This window comes from Penicillium antarcticum (genome assembly GCF_028974205.1).
Source record: "Penicillium antarcticum strain IBT 31339 chromosome Unknown utg000009l_segment0_segment0, whole genome shotgun sequence".
Classification (NCBI taxonomy): Eukaryota; Fungi; Ascomycota; class Eurotiomycetes; order Eurotiales; family Aspergillaceae; genus Penicillium; species Penicillium antarcticum.
Genome location: NW_026695307.1, coordinates 6439719 through 6459479, shown reverse-complemented (window position 1 = coordinate 6459479; position 19761 = coordinate 6439719). Strand labels below are relative to the sequence as shown.

The 19761-nt window shown below is 49.9% G+C and overlaps 6 protein-coding genes across 6 annotated transcripts; 1 reads left to right on the top strand and 5 right to left on the bottom strand.

Annotated features, from left to right (window-relative positions):
* Positions 1 to 118: 118 nt before the first annotated feature.
* N7508_010782 (SOS response-associated peptidase) lies at positions 119 to 1441 on the bottom strand (the record flags this gene model as incomplete). Its single annotated transcript, XM_058468842.1, has 3 exons — positions 119 to 780; positions 835 to 1369; positions 1415 to 1441. 3 exons carry the CDS (start codon positions 1439 to 1441, stop codon positions 119 to 121), a joined length of 1224 nt encoding a protein of 407 aa, XP_058316688.1.
* A 257-nt stretch (positions 1442 to 1698) lies between these two features.
* Positions 1699 to 3171, top strand: N7508_010781 (TPR domain protein; the record flags this gene model as incomplete). Its single annotated transcript, XM_058468841.1, has 1 exon — positions 1699 to 3171. The coding sequence occupies one exon, from the start codon at positions 1699 to 1701 to the stop codon at positions 3169 to 3171; it is 1473 nt and encodes a 490-aa protein (XP_058316687.1).
* Positions 3172 to 3646: 475 nt separating this feature from the next.
* On the bottom strand, positions 3647 to 5053 carry cpcB (40S ribosomal protein RACK1; the record flags this gene model as incomplete). Its single annotated transcript, XM_058468840.1, has 4 exons — positions 3647 to 4072; positions 4325 to 4642; positions 4773 to 4899; positions 4974 to 5053. The coding sequence occupies 4 exons, from the start codon at positions 5051 to 5053 to the stop codon at positions 3647 to 3649; spliced, it is 951 nt and encodes a 316-aa protein (XP_058316686.1).
* Positions 5054 to 5457: 404 nt separating this feature from the next.
* Positions 5458 to 8057, bottom strand: N7508_010779 (WD40 repeat-like protein; the record flags this gene model as incomplete). The annotated part of the gene is made up of 5 exons (XM_058468839.1): positions 5458 to 5885; positions 5965 to 6403; positions 7285 to 7559; positions 7635 to 7761; positions 7866 to 8057. The coding sequence occupies 5 exons, from the start codon at positions 8055 to 8057 to the stop codon at positions 5458 to 5460; spliced, it is 1461 nt and encodes a 486-aa protein (XP_058316685.1).
* Positions 8058 to 8762: 705 nt separating this feature from the next.
* On the bottom strand, positions 8763 to 12488 carry N7508_010778 (uncharacterized protein; the record flags this gene model as incomplete). The annotated part of the gene is made up of 1 exon (XM_058468838.1): positions 8763 to 12488. The coding sequence occupies one exon, from the start codon at positions 12486 to 12488 to the stop codon at positions 8763 to 8765; it is 3726 nt and encodes a 1241-aa protein (XP_058316684.1).
* Positions 12489 to 16456: 3968 nt separating this feature from the next.
* Positions 16457 to 17632, bottom strand: N7508_010777 (uncharacterized protein; the record flags this gene model as incomplete). Its single annotated transcript, XM_058468837.1, has 1 exon — positions 16457 to 17632. One exon carries the CDS (start codon positions 17630 to 17632, stop codon positions 16457 to 16459), a length of 1176 nt encoding a protein of 391 aa, XP_058316683.1.
* Positions 17633 to 19761: the final 2129 nt, after the last annotated feature.

Here is a 19761-nt window from a genome sequence, read left to right as displayed (position 1 = left end):
TTCTGTTGGTGATCCATGGTGTATATTTGTATCTCTCCGCGTGTTTTTCCACTCTGGGGCTTAGTTACGAGGATCATTGATAAATAAAGGAATATAACTCAGTTCATGTCATGTATCATTACTTTTTGAAGAAATTCGTAATCCGCTGTGAGCCATCTTTTGCCTTCACCTCACTAGACTTCTTCGTAGGACTGTTATGGGTAGCGTTTCGCAGCTTTTTCTTCTGCGACGACGATCCTCTAGGCTTCGAGTCCGTCTTTTGCTTTTTGCTTTCCTCTGCAAGATCTGAGCTCCCTGGGCTATACTCTCTCTTGACAGCAGGCGATGGCTTTGGAGCGTTATCCTCGCTCCACTCATCATCATGGGTAGGACGCTCCTCTTTTGCAACCTTCCCTTCTGGCGAAACAGGCTCCTGCTTTAGAGCAGTCTCAGACGCCTCCGATGTAGCCGTGAGCTTCTCTTCCTTCTTCTTAGCATTATCAAAGAAGTTCGCGATGTTACTCTTGTTTTCCTTGCTGTTGACCGGCACAATAAAGTCCGGAGAGTTGTTTCCCACCTTACCAACATCCTTGGGCACAGGGTAGCACTCCAACTCGCCCTCGTATGGCCTGAGTATAGACTGCAGATCTCTTGACCAAGTCGTTGTGTTGGGATCAAGCCATTTATTCATTCCCTCGCTCGCCGGGTCGAGTATAACCGGCATTCGCTCATGCAAGAACTTTAAGTATGGGTTGGACGAGGTCGTGATAACGGTGTAGGTGTACAGCTTCTCATTCGAGCCTTTTTAACGTCAGTCCCAGTCTGGGTCTTGCCCAAGTCATAGCCATGCTTTACCTTCGTAGGAGACGCAATCCCAAAGTCCAGCGAAGCACATTAGCTCCCCGTCTTTGCGCCGGATAAAGTGCGGCACCTTTTCTTTGCCTCCGGGTCCTTTCTTCAGCCATTCATAAAAGCCTTGGCAGATAACGATGCATCTTTTGCGCCGTTTCATGGTTGTCCACATTCCACGGTCTTCGATCAGCGAGTCATCGCGGCAGTTGATCGTGCGCATCATGGATCCATAATCTGGCTGGCGCTTCGTCCAGAAAGGAATGAGGCCCCATTTCATGCTTTGGAGCTTGTACCGGATTGCCTTCTCATCTGCAGACTTGGACTTTGAATCTTGATCATCGTTAGGCTTTTCCATGTCTGGATTATGGTCTTCATTGTCGGCAAAATGGGAGCGCCCTTGGTCAGGGATATCGGCACGATAGACGGCTCCAAAGTTTCCCGGTGCGAAATTGTATGTTTCTCTGACTTCGTCGTCATCCGGTGCTTCGTCCACCTGCATGCCTTGCTCTTGCATGCGTTGCTGGATGTACGCCAAGCGCTTGGGATGGTTAGCTCGATGTCTAGATGGAAGGATTACACATACTACGCCCAGGGCGTATCGCCCACACATTATCTGTAGGGGCAGTTTATTCTTCTGGTATGATTTTGAGATATTCTTGACTGAAGTTAGAACAATAGAGAGTGAATAGCTCAGATGTAGACCAGGCGACGTCATATAGCGGAGCGGAGCTTGGACCAGGAGAAAAACGAGGGCGGGCTCCGTCTCCGAAGTGACCCTTCAACTATTCACACTCTACATTCTATCCATTGTATCCTAGCCCATCGACTCAAATTTCCACGACAATCAAACCACCACCATATAACCCAATGTTACGCGCAGCATCACGGCGCACAAGCGCCCACGCCGCAACCCTCCTACAAGCACAACGCCAAAGCCTAGCTCGCTCAGTATACACCAACACAAGGCCAACCGCCCAACCACGCATCAACAATGCCAAACCCCTCACAAACCCAAATATAGCCGGCGCACGACACCTCAGCACAGCAGAAAAGATCCGGCGCAAGTACCGCGAAGCATCAAAAGGAATCTGGCGCAAGAACCCAATCCTCCTACCGCTAGCAATAGCCTCCATAGTCGGCGGCGCCATCTCCTTCGCATATATCTCCTACGTGGAATTGACCCGCGTCGCGCCGCAGTACCACAAGTTCCCGGCGCCGGTGGCTGATGCGCTCCGCACGGCTGTGTACTACACTGAGATCGATCTCAACCCGCCTAAGGCGCTGCAGGCGTATAAGGAGGCGTTGAGGATTGCGGCTGAGCTTGGTGTTCATCCGTTCTCGGATGAGGTGCTTGGTATTAAGATTCAGGTTGCTATGATGCTTGAGAAGGCTGGGCTTTTCAAGCCTGCTATTGATGTTTTGGAGCGGACCAAGAGCGAGACTCTGATTTGGATCGAGAAGGGCCGGGCTATGGAGGGTGTGCAGGGTGCTGGGGTTGGAGCCGTGAAGGACGCTGCTCCCAAATTTGCGCCTACGCAGGCGAAGATCGCTCCGGAGAACGTCCAGATCAATACCGATGCCATGCAAGAGACAGAGGAAGATTTGAAAGAGCGGGCTGAGACTGAGGTTCGTCTGCGGGACAAGGCACTTAAGAAGGTCATTGGTATCCAGATGAAGCTTGGCGAGTTGTATTCCAGCGACCATATCCAGGAAGATAAGAAGGCCGAGGAGGCGCAGGTCGCTGCTGTGGAGCTCTGTCTAAAGGAGATGCACCGTCGTCAGAGATTGGGTCTTCCCGTTGGCAGCTCGAGCAGTGGCAGTGAGGAAAATGGCGAGGCATGGCTAAATCTCACTGAGATTGCTACTGCTTTGGCTGATCTGGCCAATACCTATATCGCCAAGGAGCGCTTTGAACTTGCCATGCCGCTGTACCTCCGTGCATTGGACCTGATCCGCAATGCAGAGGGTGATACACCTTCCTGCAAGCAGGTCGTGCTCTTGAATGATGTCGCTACTGCTATGGTCGGACATGCCCAACTACCTGTGAAATCTCAGCCACAGCAGCCCGTTGCGGTTGACCAGACTGTCGAAGCTGCACGTCAGTGGGCGCAGAAGGCCATTGATGTTGCGGCGCATATCCAGCCTCCGGTCCGTGATGAGGAGTGTGATATTACTTGTGTTGTTGCTACGTATAACCTGGGTGAATTGGCGGAATTACAGCAAAAGCCGCAGGTTGCTAAGCAGCGGTATACCGAGGCTAAGTCGTTGGCTGATGGCATTGGTTATGAAGAGGGCAGTCTGATGGCCAAGGAGGCTTTGAAGAGACTCGGCAAGAAATAAGGATGGATCCACTATAGGACTAGGGCATGCAGCCTGCTGTACATTATGACGAAAATTTCAACCCACTCTGTATATCATTCACTGTCATGATGACAGACAGTACAGTTTAGTATAAGCAGTCGAAGGACATGGCATAACACACATGTAAGGGACTTCAGTACAAGGTACAGCTACGTGATTTACAAGATAAGCGACGAGATATGAAAAATAGGAAACATTTTGATGCCTTAACTGGTATTAGAACATCACACGCCGATCACAAGAATCCATCATATTTGAACCGGATCAAGTAAGCTAGGCATGTCAGAAAACCTCCAGGCCAGGGACTTTTCGGTCCCGGCTGAAGTGCTTCATTGCTCGTGGCTCATACATCCCAAACCAATGCTCTTCTTGCCATATTTTTGAAACTTTTTTTCAATTCCCTTGTCAATAGATCAAAAAGAGGCTCCTCCTGCTCCGTTTACACACAACTCATCTATGCGCGCGACATAACACCCCAGGCACGGATCTTGTTGTCGGTGTAACCGGCGAACAGGGTCTGGCCATCAGCGGACCAGGCCAAGCTGATGCACTCGGGGTCACGGCTCTTCTTGCCCTTCTCAACGAACTCGGGCTTGAGCTCGTCAACCTTGCTCTTCTTCTCGAGGTCGAAGATGGTGATGCTGCTGGAGGTGGCAGCGCACAGCCAGTAGCGGTTGGGGGAGAAGACGAGAGCGTGGATCTCATCGCCGGCGTGGAGGGAGTAGAGGTGCTTGGACTCGTTGAGATCCCAGAGCATGGTTGTACCGTCCTTGCCACCGGAGGCGCAGAGGGATCCGTCGGGGGAGATGGTGACGGTGTTGATGTAGCCGGTGTGACCGATGTGGTCGGTCTGGAGACGGCAGGAAGCGAGCTCCCAAACCTGTAACGCAGATATGTCAGTGTTGTCCACGTAATAGAGTCAAGTAGTCAAGGATGAAAAATTTTCAATCCTCCTTCTCCAACAAAACAAAAAAAGGATATTGTTATGCCCATCAGGCAAAATGGGTGAAAATTGTCTCATGGCCGGTAAGGGCTCTGAAGTAGCAAATACGTTTATGCAAACATCACGCGGGAATAACAATGCGAGAGAAGGAAGAAAATTGAAGAGAGAAAAATTCGAAATCGAGCGTACCTTGACGAGCTTGTCCCAACCAGCGGAGACAATCACGGGGTTCTGGGGGTTGGGGCTGAAGCGAACACAGGAAACCCACTCGGTGTGGCCCTTGTCGGTGATGGTGAACTTGCAGTCACCGAGGGTGTTCCACAGCTTGATGGTGCGGTCACGGGAACCGGAAACGATCTGACGGTTGTCGGCGGAGAACGAGACGGACAGGACGTCGTTGTTGTGGCCGACAAAGGTGCGGGTGGTGTTACCGGTGGACAGCTCCCAGAGACGGAGAGACTTGTCCCACGAGGCGGACAGAGCGTAGGCACCGTCGGAGGAGATCACCTATACGCAGACAAGACCAACGGTCAGCCAAACCATTCCAACACTTCTTTTTTCCAATTGCACAATCCAATTCCATCTGTCGCATCCAGTGGGTTCTTGGTGTAGTTCATTCGGGAGGGGGAAAGCGTACACAGTCAGAGACGATGTGGGAGTGACCCTCGAGGCTGCGCTTGGGGTAACCGTAGGCCTGCTCATCACGGGTAAGGTTCCAGATGATCAGGGTCTTGTCGCGAGATGCCGACAGCAGCATGTTGGGGCTATCATCACGCATCAAAGTCAGAATTTGTTCCTTCAAAAATTCAATCCCCGATCGGGATAGGTCGTCTCTTACTTCTCCAGGGAGGTGGCGAGGGAAGTAACCCAGCCATTGTGGCCCTCAAGGGTGCCGCGAAGAACCAGCTGCTCAGCCATGATGGGAATGAGTGATGGGAAGGAGAGAGGAGGATGGGCGGAGATTGTCGTTGACTCTGGGGGGGAGTAAAATCGAGATGGGAGGCAGACGTGCCCGCTCAAGCCCTAAGCCGCTTTGTCGCTGCCCTTGTGTGGTTCCGCGCAGCCCTAACACTAAGCGAAGATCACGTGAACTCATACTATACAGCAACAAGACATTGCAATGATGATGGGATCGATGATTTCAGAGATTTCAGTGGTCTATAGAGAAAGTCTGAGTGATTTCATAATTCCATTCTTTCTCTACATCATACGGTACCCAATATACATTCTAACAGTATGCCCAGCGGGACAATATGACTATAGTACAGATCAGACAAGCAGTCTTCAGTCTTCAACTCTCAAGTTTAATCTCAACTCAACAGTTAAGAGTTAAACACCTGAACATTAGGCATTCTGCCCAAACCCTGACCACCTCCAGTCTTCTTATTCTTAGCCTTCTCAAAGCCAGTGGCACTCTTATCACGAACATGCTCTCTAAGCAACTCCAGCACTGCAGACTCTTGCCAGCGCTCAGGAACAGGTCGGTAAGCAGCTCTGAAAGCGCCAATAGTCTGCGCCCATTCACCGCTCTTAGCACCGGTCTCTTTCCAGTTCTCGGTAACTTGATCCTCCTTGGGGGTGGACTCAATGGGGGCATCCTGTGTCGCCCAGTAGTAGATGTCCCAGTCGTTCTCGTCTAAGAAACGGTCGTACTCGACAAGCTGGTCGTGGTCCATCTTCGCCAGGTAGACGTCGGCAAAGGTTGACAGGAGCAAGTCTGACTCGAGGATTCCGCGCTTGCGGCTTTGGTCTGGGGTTTGTTAGCATGGTTCTGATTTCAGGCGATAAATCCAATATATCATGTTGGTTGGAGGTATGGGGCGACAAACATAATAAGCGGGCTCTCTTTGTCGTGACATCCTCCCCGGTCCTCTTCAAAGGCTCAACCTTAAAAGTGATACCCTCCATCTCACCAACACCAAGCTCAGGCTTTTGCGCACCAGTATCCTGGCGCCCACCGGTAAAATGCTCAATCCGTCCGGGATAAGGATCAGCAGGCCGGAAGTTAGGGTTGACAGAGTTCAGCATCTCCGGCGGCGCAGGCTTCTCGCCGACATTGGGGTAATCCTTTGTCATAGTGGAAGTAGTGTTGGGCACGAACTGATTGGGCGGCTTCTGGGACTGTTTCGCGCGGTGTTCATCTGTTGATGAGGTGCTGCGATCTTTGAGGCGTAGAGCTGATGTGCCAAATTGACGGTTTACTCTTGAGATTGAGCTCAAAGAGGTTGTTGGTCGCGCAAGGCGATGGATGCAGCGTGTCATGACCATCTTGGTTTATTTGTCTCTGTTGTTGCTTGAGACTGTTCAGGTAGATGTTAGAAGTTGAGACTGGTATCAGCCTTGACATCATCCGGTGGTCATTCCGGGGAACCGAAGCTCCTGCAATGCCCGTAGAGTTTGCATCGTTTGCAACAAACATTCCACTGAGAGGCCTTGCATTACACACTCAACATCTTGGCCTTTTGCTGGTTCTTTCTCTTCTATGGGTCTCTAGCACTGGGACTGGTCTACACTAACGCTAGATAGTCGAGGCTTGGTCGATTCTCAACCCTGGATAGCCAATTCCAGAGTGATCGGCTATAATACTACTACACTAAGCTGTGTCTCTAATCAAAGCCTGCAATCCTCTGACTAGTCGACTTTCACCAATTATAGCAATTGCTTAGTTCTCCTTCTTCACACATCTATATCAAAATCCGATTTCCATGTAAACAAACTGGATCGAAGACTATGGCTTTAGAAATAATCATACGCTGCAGTGTCCTATAATGACAGCTCTCAGTGTATACATCTCAAGCCTATTTCTAGACAAGCGAGATGCCTCTTCAAGCCCATCACCCAAAATGCCGCTATTTTCTACCAGCGGTAAGTTACGCTGTTGATATAGCAGCATCAAAACAAAAAAAAAATTATTATTAGCGCCAGGCCACAGAAAGCATGGTGTACATTTTATATCATTGAGATCATGACTGTTAAAACAGAATGCCAGTCGACACAAACAAATGCAACGGCTTCAAACCCAAAAAAGAAGACAAATCATCCACGATGCAAACCATATCCATTCATGCCGCAGGACCTATCCGAGCACCGCAAAAGAGAATCATCTAGATAAGGTGCTTAGATCTGAAATAAGCCCTCAAATAAACAACCTGCCAAGCTCCAAGCCCAACAAGCATACCCATAGTCCCGAAAGCGAACCACTTAACACGCTCATTGGTGCTCTCGTTAGTATCGCGCAGACGCTGCTCACGCGCACGCAGGTACTCCATCTCGGTAACGATATCCGTGACCATTTCCTCAATGCGGCGGAGGTCTGTCTCAACGGGCTTGAGCTTTTCCTGGTACTGGATGCTGTTCCAATCGCGGGCGTCGGCGCCGATGTCGACGTCTAGTTCGATTGGGCGGGAGGGGTTTGAGATGCCGTCTGTTTGGTCGTGGTATTAGTGTGTGTTCGATTGATTGAGGATAATGGAATGTCCAGGTTTGTGGTGTAACTTACTGTGGCCAGTAAGCTGGTTCTCGAAACAAACGTCAAAAGCGGTATCAGCGGGCGAAGTGAAGATCTGGCGGGTTTCGCCGACGACGTCTTTTGGTCGGCCGTGGTCGTTGCCCATGGCATCCTTGATCTGTTCGGATAATGTGTTAGCTATCATTCAATTCACCCAACCCAATCCAATGTAAACACCAACGCTACCAATTCACCCAACACAAAGAAACCAGGCAGACATACATGAATATTAACCTTCTGCCCATCCCCCTTAGTCCCGCCAACAATAGCAGTAACAACAACAAGCTGATCCTTGCCAACAAAGTTGCGAATACACCGCTCATTCTTGCCATGGCCGGACGTAGCAACAAGGTCGAATTTCAGCGCGGTGGCCAGCTGCACGAATACGAAGACCAAGGAGAGGATGGTCCTCATTGTGAATGTTGAGGAGGGCATTGCGCCGTTGATTTGGTGGACGGTGCTGGGATTGAGGTAAGTTGTCGCGGTGTTGTTTGATGACACCTGGTAAGGGGGCTGGAATATTGATGTTCCGGGGTTGGTGGTGGACAACTATAACTTGCTTTGGTGTTTACATGTGGGATAATTAACGACCAACGACTTATTTCTTTGGTGTTTTTTTTAATTGAGAATGTATATGTTACTTGCATTTGTAAGGAACAAAGTAAAATAATGTCTTCGTGTCAAGTCTTGAAACAGTGGCACAAGTACAGAAAATCATGGTATCTCGAAATCCACGAAACAATCAATAGACGTGCGAGCCAATAAGATAAAGAAGAAAGAAAACTCGAAAGAAAAGGCCGAATCCCATATTAATCATTCAATGCCGTAGAAATGGCAGGAAAAGAAAGTGACGCATGTAAGCGCGAGAAAATGTAAAAAGAAAAAGCCACCTGGTCGTAGCCACAGAGAACAATGTAGAATGAAAAAAGGAGAAGATGAGAAGACATGACTCTATACAAAGATTTTGACAGAAAAAAAAAAAAAAATGTAAACGATGGCAGTGCGATGTGTGCACAGACAAGAAAAGGTCAAAGTGATGGACATGATATGTGTATCGTTAGATAGAAACGCTTAGCAAAGCAAGACATTAGTCGAAGTTGGAAAATGAACATCAAATCCCTACGACTCGACCTTCTTTCGGCGTGTGAAAAAGCGAGACAAGCCCCCGCTGCTCATCTTGGAGGTCGTCGGAGAAGAAACAGCTCGAGCGGCAGGCTCTGGAGGTCCAGTGTTGCGAAGGAAGTCGGCTAAGTCACCTGTTTCGGTCTTGCGGTTTGAAGCAGATGGGATGGAACCGTTGTTTCGCTCCATGCCGACCTTCGTGGCATAGTTGTTCACAACCTTTCCTGGGACACTTCCTTGGGAGCGCAAAGAGCTCTGGGAAGAGCGGACCATTCCGGATCTCATGCGTGCATTGGCAGCGGCAGTGTTCACTGTGAATGGTACAGGGGGTTTATCGGACTCTGGGGGTGGAGGGGCGCTACGCAGGAAATCCATGAGGCTTTCTTCTTCGCGCTTAGGCTTGGGCTTGTTTTCCAATTCTAGGAGCTCTTCCAGGTATTCATCATCATCGTCGTCGTCGATGGCATACGGGTCACGAACGCGACGTTGCTTGCGTTGAGGAGCGGGGTCCTCGAATGCAGTTGCACTTCCAGATGCGGGGGCGTTGTTTCGGTTTGAGTCTAGCAACGCTGTGCGAGAGCCGAGAGAGGTCATGGACTTGTTGGGGTTAGAGGCATTACCGGTGCTGGCAATGGAGCCCACGGTAGTGTGCTCGGGGGTATTGTCCATCTGGAGGTCATCCGAGTCAATGGTATTCCGGAAGGGAGCCACTGTGCGAGGAATGCGGTGGGCACCTGGCATGGGAGGACCCTCGCGGATGAAATCAATGAGCTCGGATGTTTGAGAGCTGCTGGTATCGGCAGAGCGAGCCTCGAGTCTGGGTCGGTTTCCGCGAGAGGCAGTTGACAGACTGGATGGAGGTCGGACAGGCTGTGGGCGCTCCCCGGATGTAGAAGTCTTTGGCTGGGCCAGCGCACTTGTCGACGGCGAACTTGGAGCACCTGGGGCCTTGATGAAATCCGCAAAGTCGCGCGTAGCGTCCGTAGGGCCTCGCGCATCCCGCGCCTGTGCAGCCTGAGTAGTCTTACTAGGCTTCGCTGGGCGGTTGGTCAAGCGAGTGGAAAGCGGGATATGCTTGGACGACTCAGTAGACTTGGTTCGGGAGACTGGAATCATCTCACCGGTTGCCTTGGAAGAAACAGAGGCGCGAGAACGGTGTTTCTCTTCGCCTGGGGGAGATGTAGTCTTCAAGAAATCAGCCAGGTCAGAGGTGTCCGTCGTTTCTGATCGGGGAATTGGTCGGTTGGGAGGATCAGGGAAGGTCATTTCCCTCACACTTCGGGGAGTGAGTGTGAAGTGGATGGTCTCGTCGCTGTTGATCAACTTGTCTAAATCGGCAATTTCGTTATCAGAATCCCCGCTGCCGCCAGATGCCCGGCTCGTCTCAGACGAGCTGCGCAGGCGAAGCGACGGAGAATCGCCTTGTGGTCGACCCATGAGTCCCTTCAGCTTTGTTGATACCTGGGATGTAGTAGATCCAGCGGTCACTGGGCGCTTGATCTCGCGTGCACTCCCGAAACTCGAAGAGCGGCGGGTTTTGGTGTGGACGGTAGAAGCAACCGATGTCGATGGCCGAGTGCTCATGCGCTGAACAGCGGCTCGTTCACTAGCAGTAGAGCTACGATTGCTGGTCTGTACCAACAATGGCGCAGGTCTAGGGCGAGTTTTCGATGTTTGAGAGCGCTCGCTATCAGCAGAAGTCGGGCGAGAAGTATTGGGAGATGAAAGGAAGGCTTGGAACTTTTCGACTTCGACGCCATCAGAGTTCCGGGTCGGGGGCGTGGAAATCATGGCAGGTTTGTTCTGATCGCCATCGGTTGCATCTTGATCAGTAGAAGAATCGATAGCCTCGACAGGTGTGTTGGGTGTCGCGGGTTGAGTGGTCTCCACCCCTTGCGTTGGAGGCTGATTCTCCGCAACGGCTTGCATTTCAGGTCCACTAGTTTGTGCAGAGATCGACCTTGCATTCAGTAGACTGACATCCCTAGATGATTTCCGTTTGGGTCGATTAATCGACGATGTCCATTTAGGCTTTTCGCACAAGCCAGTGCTCTCAATGACTTCGGGATCTTTCTGATTCGATCGATCGCCCAGGGATGCGACAGAGACCCGAGCACTATTGGATTGATCAGTCAGATCTTCGTCATTGCCAGCGCGCAAGGATGCAACCATCTCGTTAACCGCCAAAGGCGCCTCCTCTTCCTCATGCAGGACAGACATCCTCGCCTTATCGGAATCTTCTACTGCATTTTCGGGCAATTGTGACGTCTTGTGTGGAGTGGTGATCGCAACGCCAGGGGCAGTCTCAACTGCATCCACAAACTCTGCGGACTCGTCATCCTCGTACATAGTCTCGAGTTTCTTTTTCTCGGAGGGGGTGGGCGAAGGTTGGTCTAGGGTGGCTTCCGCTTCCGCTTCCGCTGGAGTGTTGGTCGCCTCAGTTGGCAGGGACCTCGAACGAACATGACGGACCAACTTGGGAGGGTCAATGGCTGACGCGCTCACTGGGGAGTTGTCGCCGCCAGGAGATCTGGGCGCAAGTGAAGGTGAGGAGAACACCATCAGACTGCGCGGTCGCACCTTGTGGGCAACAACAGCCTGCATCGTTTGCACCTCACCCTCCAAATCACCAGTGTAACCAGGAACCTCGATCTCCTGTACATCGTAGTCGCTCATTGGCAGAGGGACCGTGGCGGGGTCAAGTGGCGGGGATTGAGGGAGAGGTTCATTGGGGGTCATTGGTTCTTCGATAGTGGCAATGCTGCTCTTGCGACTGACGCCAGAGAATCCACGACGGCTAAATGATTCGCGAGACATGGTGCGAGTGAGAGTGGTTCCACGTCTGCGTTTCCTCCACGTCCGCCACAGCCGGCCCAGGGTTGGGTTCAGGGCGAGCTTCTCCATGTCGAGATCCTCCACCACGAGGCGATCGATCCTCTTGCGCTCGTCGCCGGCTTCATTGAGTTCATCGCGATCGTTAAGCTTTGAGAGCAATCGAGACCGCGCTGTCTCGCCGGCAATGACGAGCGCACGTTCGCCGATAAATTCAATAATTGAGGTGAGGAAAATAGATGCTGCCGGGGTGATGTTGTCAACATGACTTGTAAATCTGCGCGGCGCCCCGTCGGTCTCGCCAAGACCATCCTGCGCAATAAATTCATCTTCGTCGTCTTCTTCCATATCACCCAGTCGGGTGTAGACCATGCATCGTAGACGGGTCAACTTCCACGAGCGAACTAGATCAAAGTCACCGCCAGGCTCTTGGCCTCCGCGGAACTCGGTCTGCTCATCTTCCGCACCGCCCATGTATTCACTGAGTTCCTCCTCGGCCGCAGCCACAACTTCTTTGGCGAGGCGGGGCTTCAGCACTTCAGCCATGGCCGGTCGAATGCATGCTAGCTGTGTGGATTTCGACGATGCGAGAATGTTGAACAGGAGGTTATCAAGGAATGCGTTGAGAAGAGAGAGAGCGGCCGGGGTCACCAGCGCAGCGCCAGACCCACACTCATCCTCGGCGACAAAGTCAGCGGCATTGAACTCCTGATCGGCGGAGATGATGTCTGTGGCAGCGGAGGAGGAGACGAAACCAGGAGCAGGAGTCACAGACGGCGGGGACATGAGGTTGACTCGAGAAAACTGAGAATCGGTCGAGACGACACTAGGACTGCGGGAACGGGACACTGCCACGGCGTCCAGGAAGTCAGGTGCTTTGACGGACTGCATTGTTGAACGATATGGAGGTCAAAGGCGCTGCCTTGTATGTGTCCTTGACCCTTGATCAAGGGAAGCTGGGTCGAACTGGAATTTCTAAATCATCCTGCATGCCCGAGAGTCAGCCTGACCAGCTGAATGGGGGCCATTTGGTGCAACGCGCAAGGCGCAACGCCCACAAAGAATCGGTGGATTTCCAACTTACCCGTTTGGATCAGAGATGCAGCATGAAGCATCGAGAGAGAGCTCACAGAAAAAGAAAAGTAGGAATCAGGAGTAATTATCTCATCCGCGATAGTGGGGAACTTGGATCATTCGGGGTCACTACCGAATTATGGATATGTTCACGTGTATTCTGTAGTTCTTTCAAGATAACTAAACCGACAGGTTGTGGATACTATTCACACTTTACTATTCACTATTCCTACTTCGCTCTCTCTATCTTTCTTTTTCACACACTCTCTTTGTCTATACAAATCTCTACTTTCCCCTGGCCGGAGAGAACATTCGATCGACACACTAAATTGCCCCACATCCTCGTTTCAGACCTAATTGGCTCATGTCAGCCAATCACATCAGCCTAATGTGGACCCGGTCCAGTTAGTCTTTGGCGCCTTTCCTCTTTTGTATAATTATTGATTTTGCCTCCAGTTGGATTTCTGCACAGTGAATGGAGAGATGGATGGGTTGTCTCGGGATACATGTACCCCTGTTCACTAGGATAAAGTATTTCTAATAAATCCCGACTATCAAGAGTAATCCGCACGGGGCGCTGTAGTGCGGCTTTAGCGCATTGCATTATTTTTCCACTTGTGCCGTTCCATGGGTCCAGGGGGTTCCCACGAGGCAACTCTTGTGGCGCTACACTTTGAACTTTGAACTTCCGTTTATGTACGAAACGGCCGGTCCCTGTTTTCGAGTTTCTAGAAAACTGTAATCTGTAATCCACATATAAGACATCTATGGAGATATTGATATATCGTCGCCCTATACTACCCTCCAAGAGATGCCCCGTACCTGGATCTGAACCAGGTGTTGTCTTCCCGTGGTTCCTCCAACCGAATCGGCTTCCTTGGTTCCCGTAAATCGCGGGTTCCCCCCGGTCAACGAATAGGAAGCTTATACGGTCATCTCGCGTTCACAGCTGAACTCGCAATCTATTCTATGGGGCCATGTGGCGTATACTGTGATGTTCACAGGCTACTGTGCTCCGCACTAGATACAATGGCGATTGTGTATTCTTGGCGATCGGCATCTACTTCGGAAACAGCAAATGCCACTTTATCTCTCCCATAGTCATATCTTAGATCATGCATAGTCCTTGTACGACTCAGTCCAGCTTCCAACTTCTCGTTTAAGTGGCTGACGCCATCTCATCAAACACAGGAGTCTCACCGTAGGCCAATATTAAAATCTCGTACGGAATCCATCTAACCTGGCAATAATACCCCACACATCTCAGCACGCGTGGCAAGATCGACAAAAATCCCGAATATCAATTCCCCTGACGGATTTCCCCCCTACCCAAAATCCATCTCACATCATGACTCGAATCGAGTCTGATCTTCTCCCTATGCGACAAGAACGGCCCACTCCGGCCCTGGCTGCCTGTCAAAACCCTCATGGCAATCCTGCTCGGCTCCACGCACTAGTGTACGGAGACTCCCCAACCAAGGATTCCTGCCGTGATCGTCTCCATTGTTCATCTTGTGGGAGTTGGACTGGCCGAATATCTCCGGTGGGTTTTGTTTATATTGTTTTCTATCCTTCCATGGGTTTGGGTGGCAGGTACCATTGTAAGATTCCTGTCATCGAGATTAATTCAGTATTCAGTGCAATGCCTCTACATTATACTTATCAACCCCTTACCGAAGATAGAAAAGCAGATCGTCAGATCCACATAATATTACTGTAAATGTACATGTACAATGCACGGTTTACAGATAACCTGTAACTGACTCCAAAATCAAACCCCAGACACCAAAATTCAGTTTCCATGACTCTCTCACCGCATATGCACAAGCCTTCTCCCTACCAGTAATCCCCGTAGGCCCGTTAAACTTTACAACCCCCGTGGTTAACAGTCGGACCTATCCATCTCCAACTGCATGCGCTGTGCTGTTATATCATTTCGTACCTGTCTGTGCACACGCCGTTGATCGACATGGAGATTAAAAACGGCGATTTTCGACGCCTCCATTCTTGGTCCTGCACGAGGTACATGTATTATGATCTGTAATTTTAGCCGTGCGCTTTTCTACACTTGGGTGGGGGATATGTATATCGTGCAGGCTTGGTTTACTTTTGTCTGTGATAGTTCCATGGAATATGTATTGGATTCATCGTGCGTCGACAATGTGCTGTATGGAGGTCTGAGATCATATTGTGATGAATATATCATTTCTTAGGTTGAGTGTGCAGATGTAGGGTACTTTGGAACCACTGCACTAAAAGCCACCATTCTCTTCTTCGGCCAGCTCATCCAGGCAATCCAACAGCGGTAGATGTCAAATAAACCCCAGTGATAACTCGATCGCCTGCTGACCCTGCATCGCTAAGTCCAACACCAGCTCTTCTGACAGACTGCAGTGGATACATATCTTTTAGTTTCCCCGCTGCAGAATCCAGTCCCACAAACTATATACCAAATGGAGAAAGGCGGAAATTACCCGATTATGCAAGTTATATATAACAATAAACTCACAAGTTGAGGTACTAGCACACGACACCTCCACAATCCAGAGTAAACTAAAGGTGACTTAACTTTTATAACATTATATCAATGCACAAAAGCCAAACACAGACAACGCCACAGTCCATCCCTACCCGACAAGGAAAGAGACGAAACGAAACGGAGTCCGGGATGTTGGCCCGCGGCACCTTGGTCGTGGCGGTGGCTCTGGCTGTCGCCCTGGCCCGTCCGTAGAAGAGATACATATAACGTGCACGAACAAGCCTACAGCACGAGCGTGGGCACAGTTCCGACTCCGATAATTGATTTACTAAAAACGAGAGACTCATTAGATCTGAATACATATAGTGAATTGCAAACAAGATTGTGTAGATTCCAGATCTACATCCCCGCGGGTTTCCAATATAATTAACCGGCAAGTCCAGTATCAGATATGTTTGAGCTGCTGATAATGTAACGGGTTGATTAGAATAGGATGGAATGGGTGGCACAAAAGGAAACATGTACGGGAAATTATAATGTTAAGTTATTAAATGCAATGCACAGGTACGGGGATTAGACCGCATCCCGGTTCACAATTCATTTGTGTTGCGTTAGTTGGGTTAGGGGCAAGAAAGCCGGAAGGGAAGGGATCCTGAAACACTGGGCTCGTCCCGGTGTCATTTTGGTGCTGGGGGCGGTACTGGAGGCATGAGTCTGTATTTTCTTGGGCATTGTATTCAGTGCTGGTTATTTACGTTATACGTCGTATTGTGTGTGGTGCAACGTCCGACCAGAAGGATCTAGATTGTTATTCTTTGGGAGGGGGTACTGCATTGTAGGGCAGGGTTGTGGTCTAGACTACAACAGGTCTTCGAGGTCGAGTATTGTGTCTTATTTTGTTTGGGATATACAGTAAGGCGTGCTATAGCTATGGCTTTGGTAGTTGTTTGCCTTGTTTAGGTGAGACTCAGGTAGCAGCGGGAGGGCACGGAGGTGCTGATCGGGCTCACTTGGACGTCAGATGGGCTGCCTTGAGGCATATACTTGTGTCAATGTCTACATGTTAATGTCGGGCATGCTACGCTAGGCATTTTCTAGTTGAAATGTTTAGAACTTTGAAACAGTTTTTGAAATTCAAGTGCTAAATCGGGAAGTTACATAACTGTCGAATGCTGACTCGTTGGAACCCGTGAGAAATTCAAGAACTTTTCCTGGCCGAAGAGCCGTCCCATTGTGTCTGTCGCCAACCCTGGGCGACTCCGAAAGAGGGGGTTTGTCGTAATCGTAAGTCGTAGAAGTATTGCCGTCAGGGCGCAAGAATGACTGAATTTTGCGCTGGCAAAGGTTTGGTGCCGAGGTCGTGGGCAATCACGCCGGCAAAAAAGCTCAGTTCATCAGGACCAACATCGACGCGGCCATTTGTGAGTCTATCCAAGAGGAACTTCTCGATTCTGTCCAGGAGGGCGTTATGGTGGTCCAAGTCAAGAGCGGAATGGTTTGTGTTGCTAGGCTGCTTTTCGGCACGCAAAATGATCAACTCATCCAATTCATCTTGAGTGAGAAGGTTGCAGAAGGTACCGATGACGTGGCTGGAGATCATATCAAGGTACAAGGAAGACGATCCATCAGGGCCCATGGTGTCAGCCTCTTGGCCGAGGCGAATGTGGTCAACCTGAGTTCGAAGGTAGGATTTGAAATTCTTGTCGGCAATACCATGCATGCCATTTATGTAAGCGACGAAAAGACTTCGGTCTAATTCCACGGCATCGCGCGAGAACTCCTCCGGCTTGGTAGTGACTTTATTCAGGAACTCATGTGGATCTTCATCATCATCGGAGTCGTTGATATCCATACTGTCGAAGTGTTCCAGACCACTTTCTGTCTTGGACTTTAGAGCCAGCAGCATCATCTCATGGCAGGTCATTTCTGTATCAGGAGTCTTCTCGCCATCGGAGACTTCGACTGAATCAATGTACTGCACGTCGGCGGCAAAACGCACCGCGTTCTCCTCAAACGAGATGAATGCATCGTCAAAAGACTCGGTATGATCCTCGTGAGTCTCAGGGGCATCGCGACAGGTCTCATCCCAGATTGAGAAGTCAGATGCATCGCCATCATCCTCATCATCATATTCTGCATCAGAAAGCGCATCGTACTCGGAATCACCTTCGGAGCTGTAGCCAGACTCCAAATCCGACTCTTCGTCGGATTCAACGGCAGTAGAGGAGTTCTTGAGGATAGATTTCAAGAAAGGATGAAGTGGTGGTTTGGCGGGGAAAGTCGAGGTACTAGATTGCGCAGGGTTTGTACTAGCGGATGTGACTGAGACTTCGTCTGAGCCATAGCAACTGTCATGAGAAAAAGACATTTCTAGATGGGAGCAAGTGGATGATGCAGAGCCCCACGAATCTCTATGGGGTGTTGGATTTCCCATTGGAGGAGCGTATGTGGTGTCCATGTCTGCAGCAGGACGATTGATCATTGTATTGTTGCAATTTGCCCAAGTTGACAAGTTCTGAAAACTTTTGTACCCGTCACCGGGAACTATTGGGCGGAATGAGGACGTGATAACGATGTCAAAGAGGTACGATCGGGTGAGTGGCGATCAGTCGCAGAATGAGGTTTTTCGAAATTGCAAAAGCAATCAGTCGAAGATTGATCAGTGGATCCAAGTCGATTTAGAAAAGAGGCAAGGGCATCGAAGGCCTGCAAAGCACAAAGAAAGGTCCATGATAACAGACACACGTGAAACGTGTAGGAATCAAACACACTTGACGGGGATGTCCCCAGCAAGAATGTAGTAAGAAGACATATTTCACGGTAGGCTTGCAGTTAAATGTTGATTTGTCCTTGCTTTCCGATCTTGAGTGGGTGGTAACAGGCCAAAAGGACCTGGTTGCTGTGGTGATAGGATGGGATCCGATTTCTGTCGCAAATTGTAGAGAAGCAGCAGGTCTTGTCGAGATGCATATAGCTGCTTAGGCAGAAATGGATAGAGGCAAAGATATGAAGGTGGTCGTCGTATTGGCGCGACGCGATGCAAACGGCTCCGGAATGTTGCGGAATCCTAGGATGTCGCAACTAGCCAAGAACTCGGAGGGAGGGAGTCGTCGCAGGAGAATGTCGCGACGAGGGTCTCGTAAGAGATGAAAAGGAGGAGAAGCGAGGAGGGAGGAGAGCGTTATCCACGTTCCGCGGGGTGTGACGAGGGGCAAATCGGGGTTGAGTCACGTTGACGTCGGATGAGAGTGACGGACACGAAAGGCGAAGTGATCAAAAAATCGGGCACTACGTAAGTGCAAAGAGAAAGAAGAGACTTAAAGGCTTGTAAGGTCACCTTCTGGAGCCCTTTGTGGAGAGAAAAGAGAAGAAGTGAAGAGTCGGGTTTCTCGCCGTCATCCTGACTCAGCCCAATGTGGATGAGCTAAGCCTAATCGGGCACCTGAGTAATGAATGGTTCTTCTATTGTTCCATGCACTTCCTCTTTTTATTTCCAGATCTTTCAAATACTCAGCATTTGAATAGCATCTAGCTTCTCTAATCTCTGTTATATCTCTACTGATGCTTATTATATCGTGAGACACGGATTTGTGATGCGGCTTTCGCCATAGCCAAACCTGGTCAGCGGACCACATCAGTCCTGACTTTGTGCCATTTCCAAAACAATACAGACCCAACGTGATTCACTAACATACAGTATTATGACAATTTCCCTTTGCTGACAACTCAATAATCAGCCCCCAAGAGCCCTTCAGCCTGTCATATCAAGTTGGGCGCCTTGGGCTTGACATTACTTGCGTCATTCTTGAACTGGCTCTGACCAGGGCAGCGACAACAACGACAACGTCATTCAATGCCTTGCTCATTTTGTCCATTCGGGTTTCATCTACACTGACAGCGCTTATGCATAAGCGCCTTGGTTCCTGATGCAAGAACCAGACACGGATACCTGCCCTGTGACAAGTTGCAAGCTGACGGGCAACAAGCCTATCAGAGACAACCCTCAGAACGCCATGTTGAACCTCGGCTATGCAAAAGCATTCCCTGAAACCAATTTCAACTAGGACTGTCAATGCCACAATCTATCATAAGACTGCTGTCTTGCTGGCCATTGCTTACAACTTTGTTGTGACCTCAGGCCGTCTTGGTCCAAATCCGGCAATCAACAGCCAACAAAGGACAATCAAAGCACCTCCACACTGGACTTGTGGACTCGAAATACCTTTGACGCACTTGGCTTATGGTCCTATTATAGACACAAAGAGACTAGCTCCACCTCATTGAGGCGAAATTTATCTTTGACGAGTCAACGACTTCCAGATTATTCCAATGGGGGAACAAAGTGTCAGATCCTCTCTACAGAAAGAGTCAAAGACTTGTTCCTTTCCGCATTCAAACAAGCTCTTATCATGATCGACTCCCTTGATGCGTCCAAATATAGAACATGGGGTCAAACCAAACACACCAAACAATGATCGACATCTGCAGGTCTAAGTTTCTGATCTTCCGGCCCAGGTCCCCGGTGCTTCTACAGCTTCTAGGGCAGATCTGTCCTTCTCGAATGCCAAACGTTATTCTGTGCATTGCTTCTGCAGGCTTGACATTCCGCCC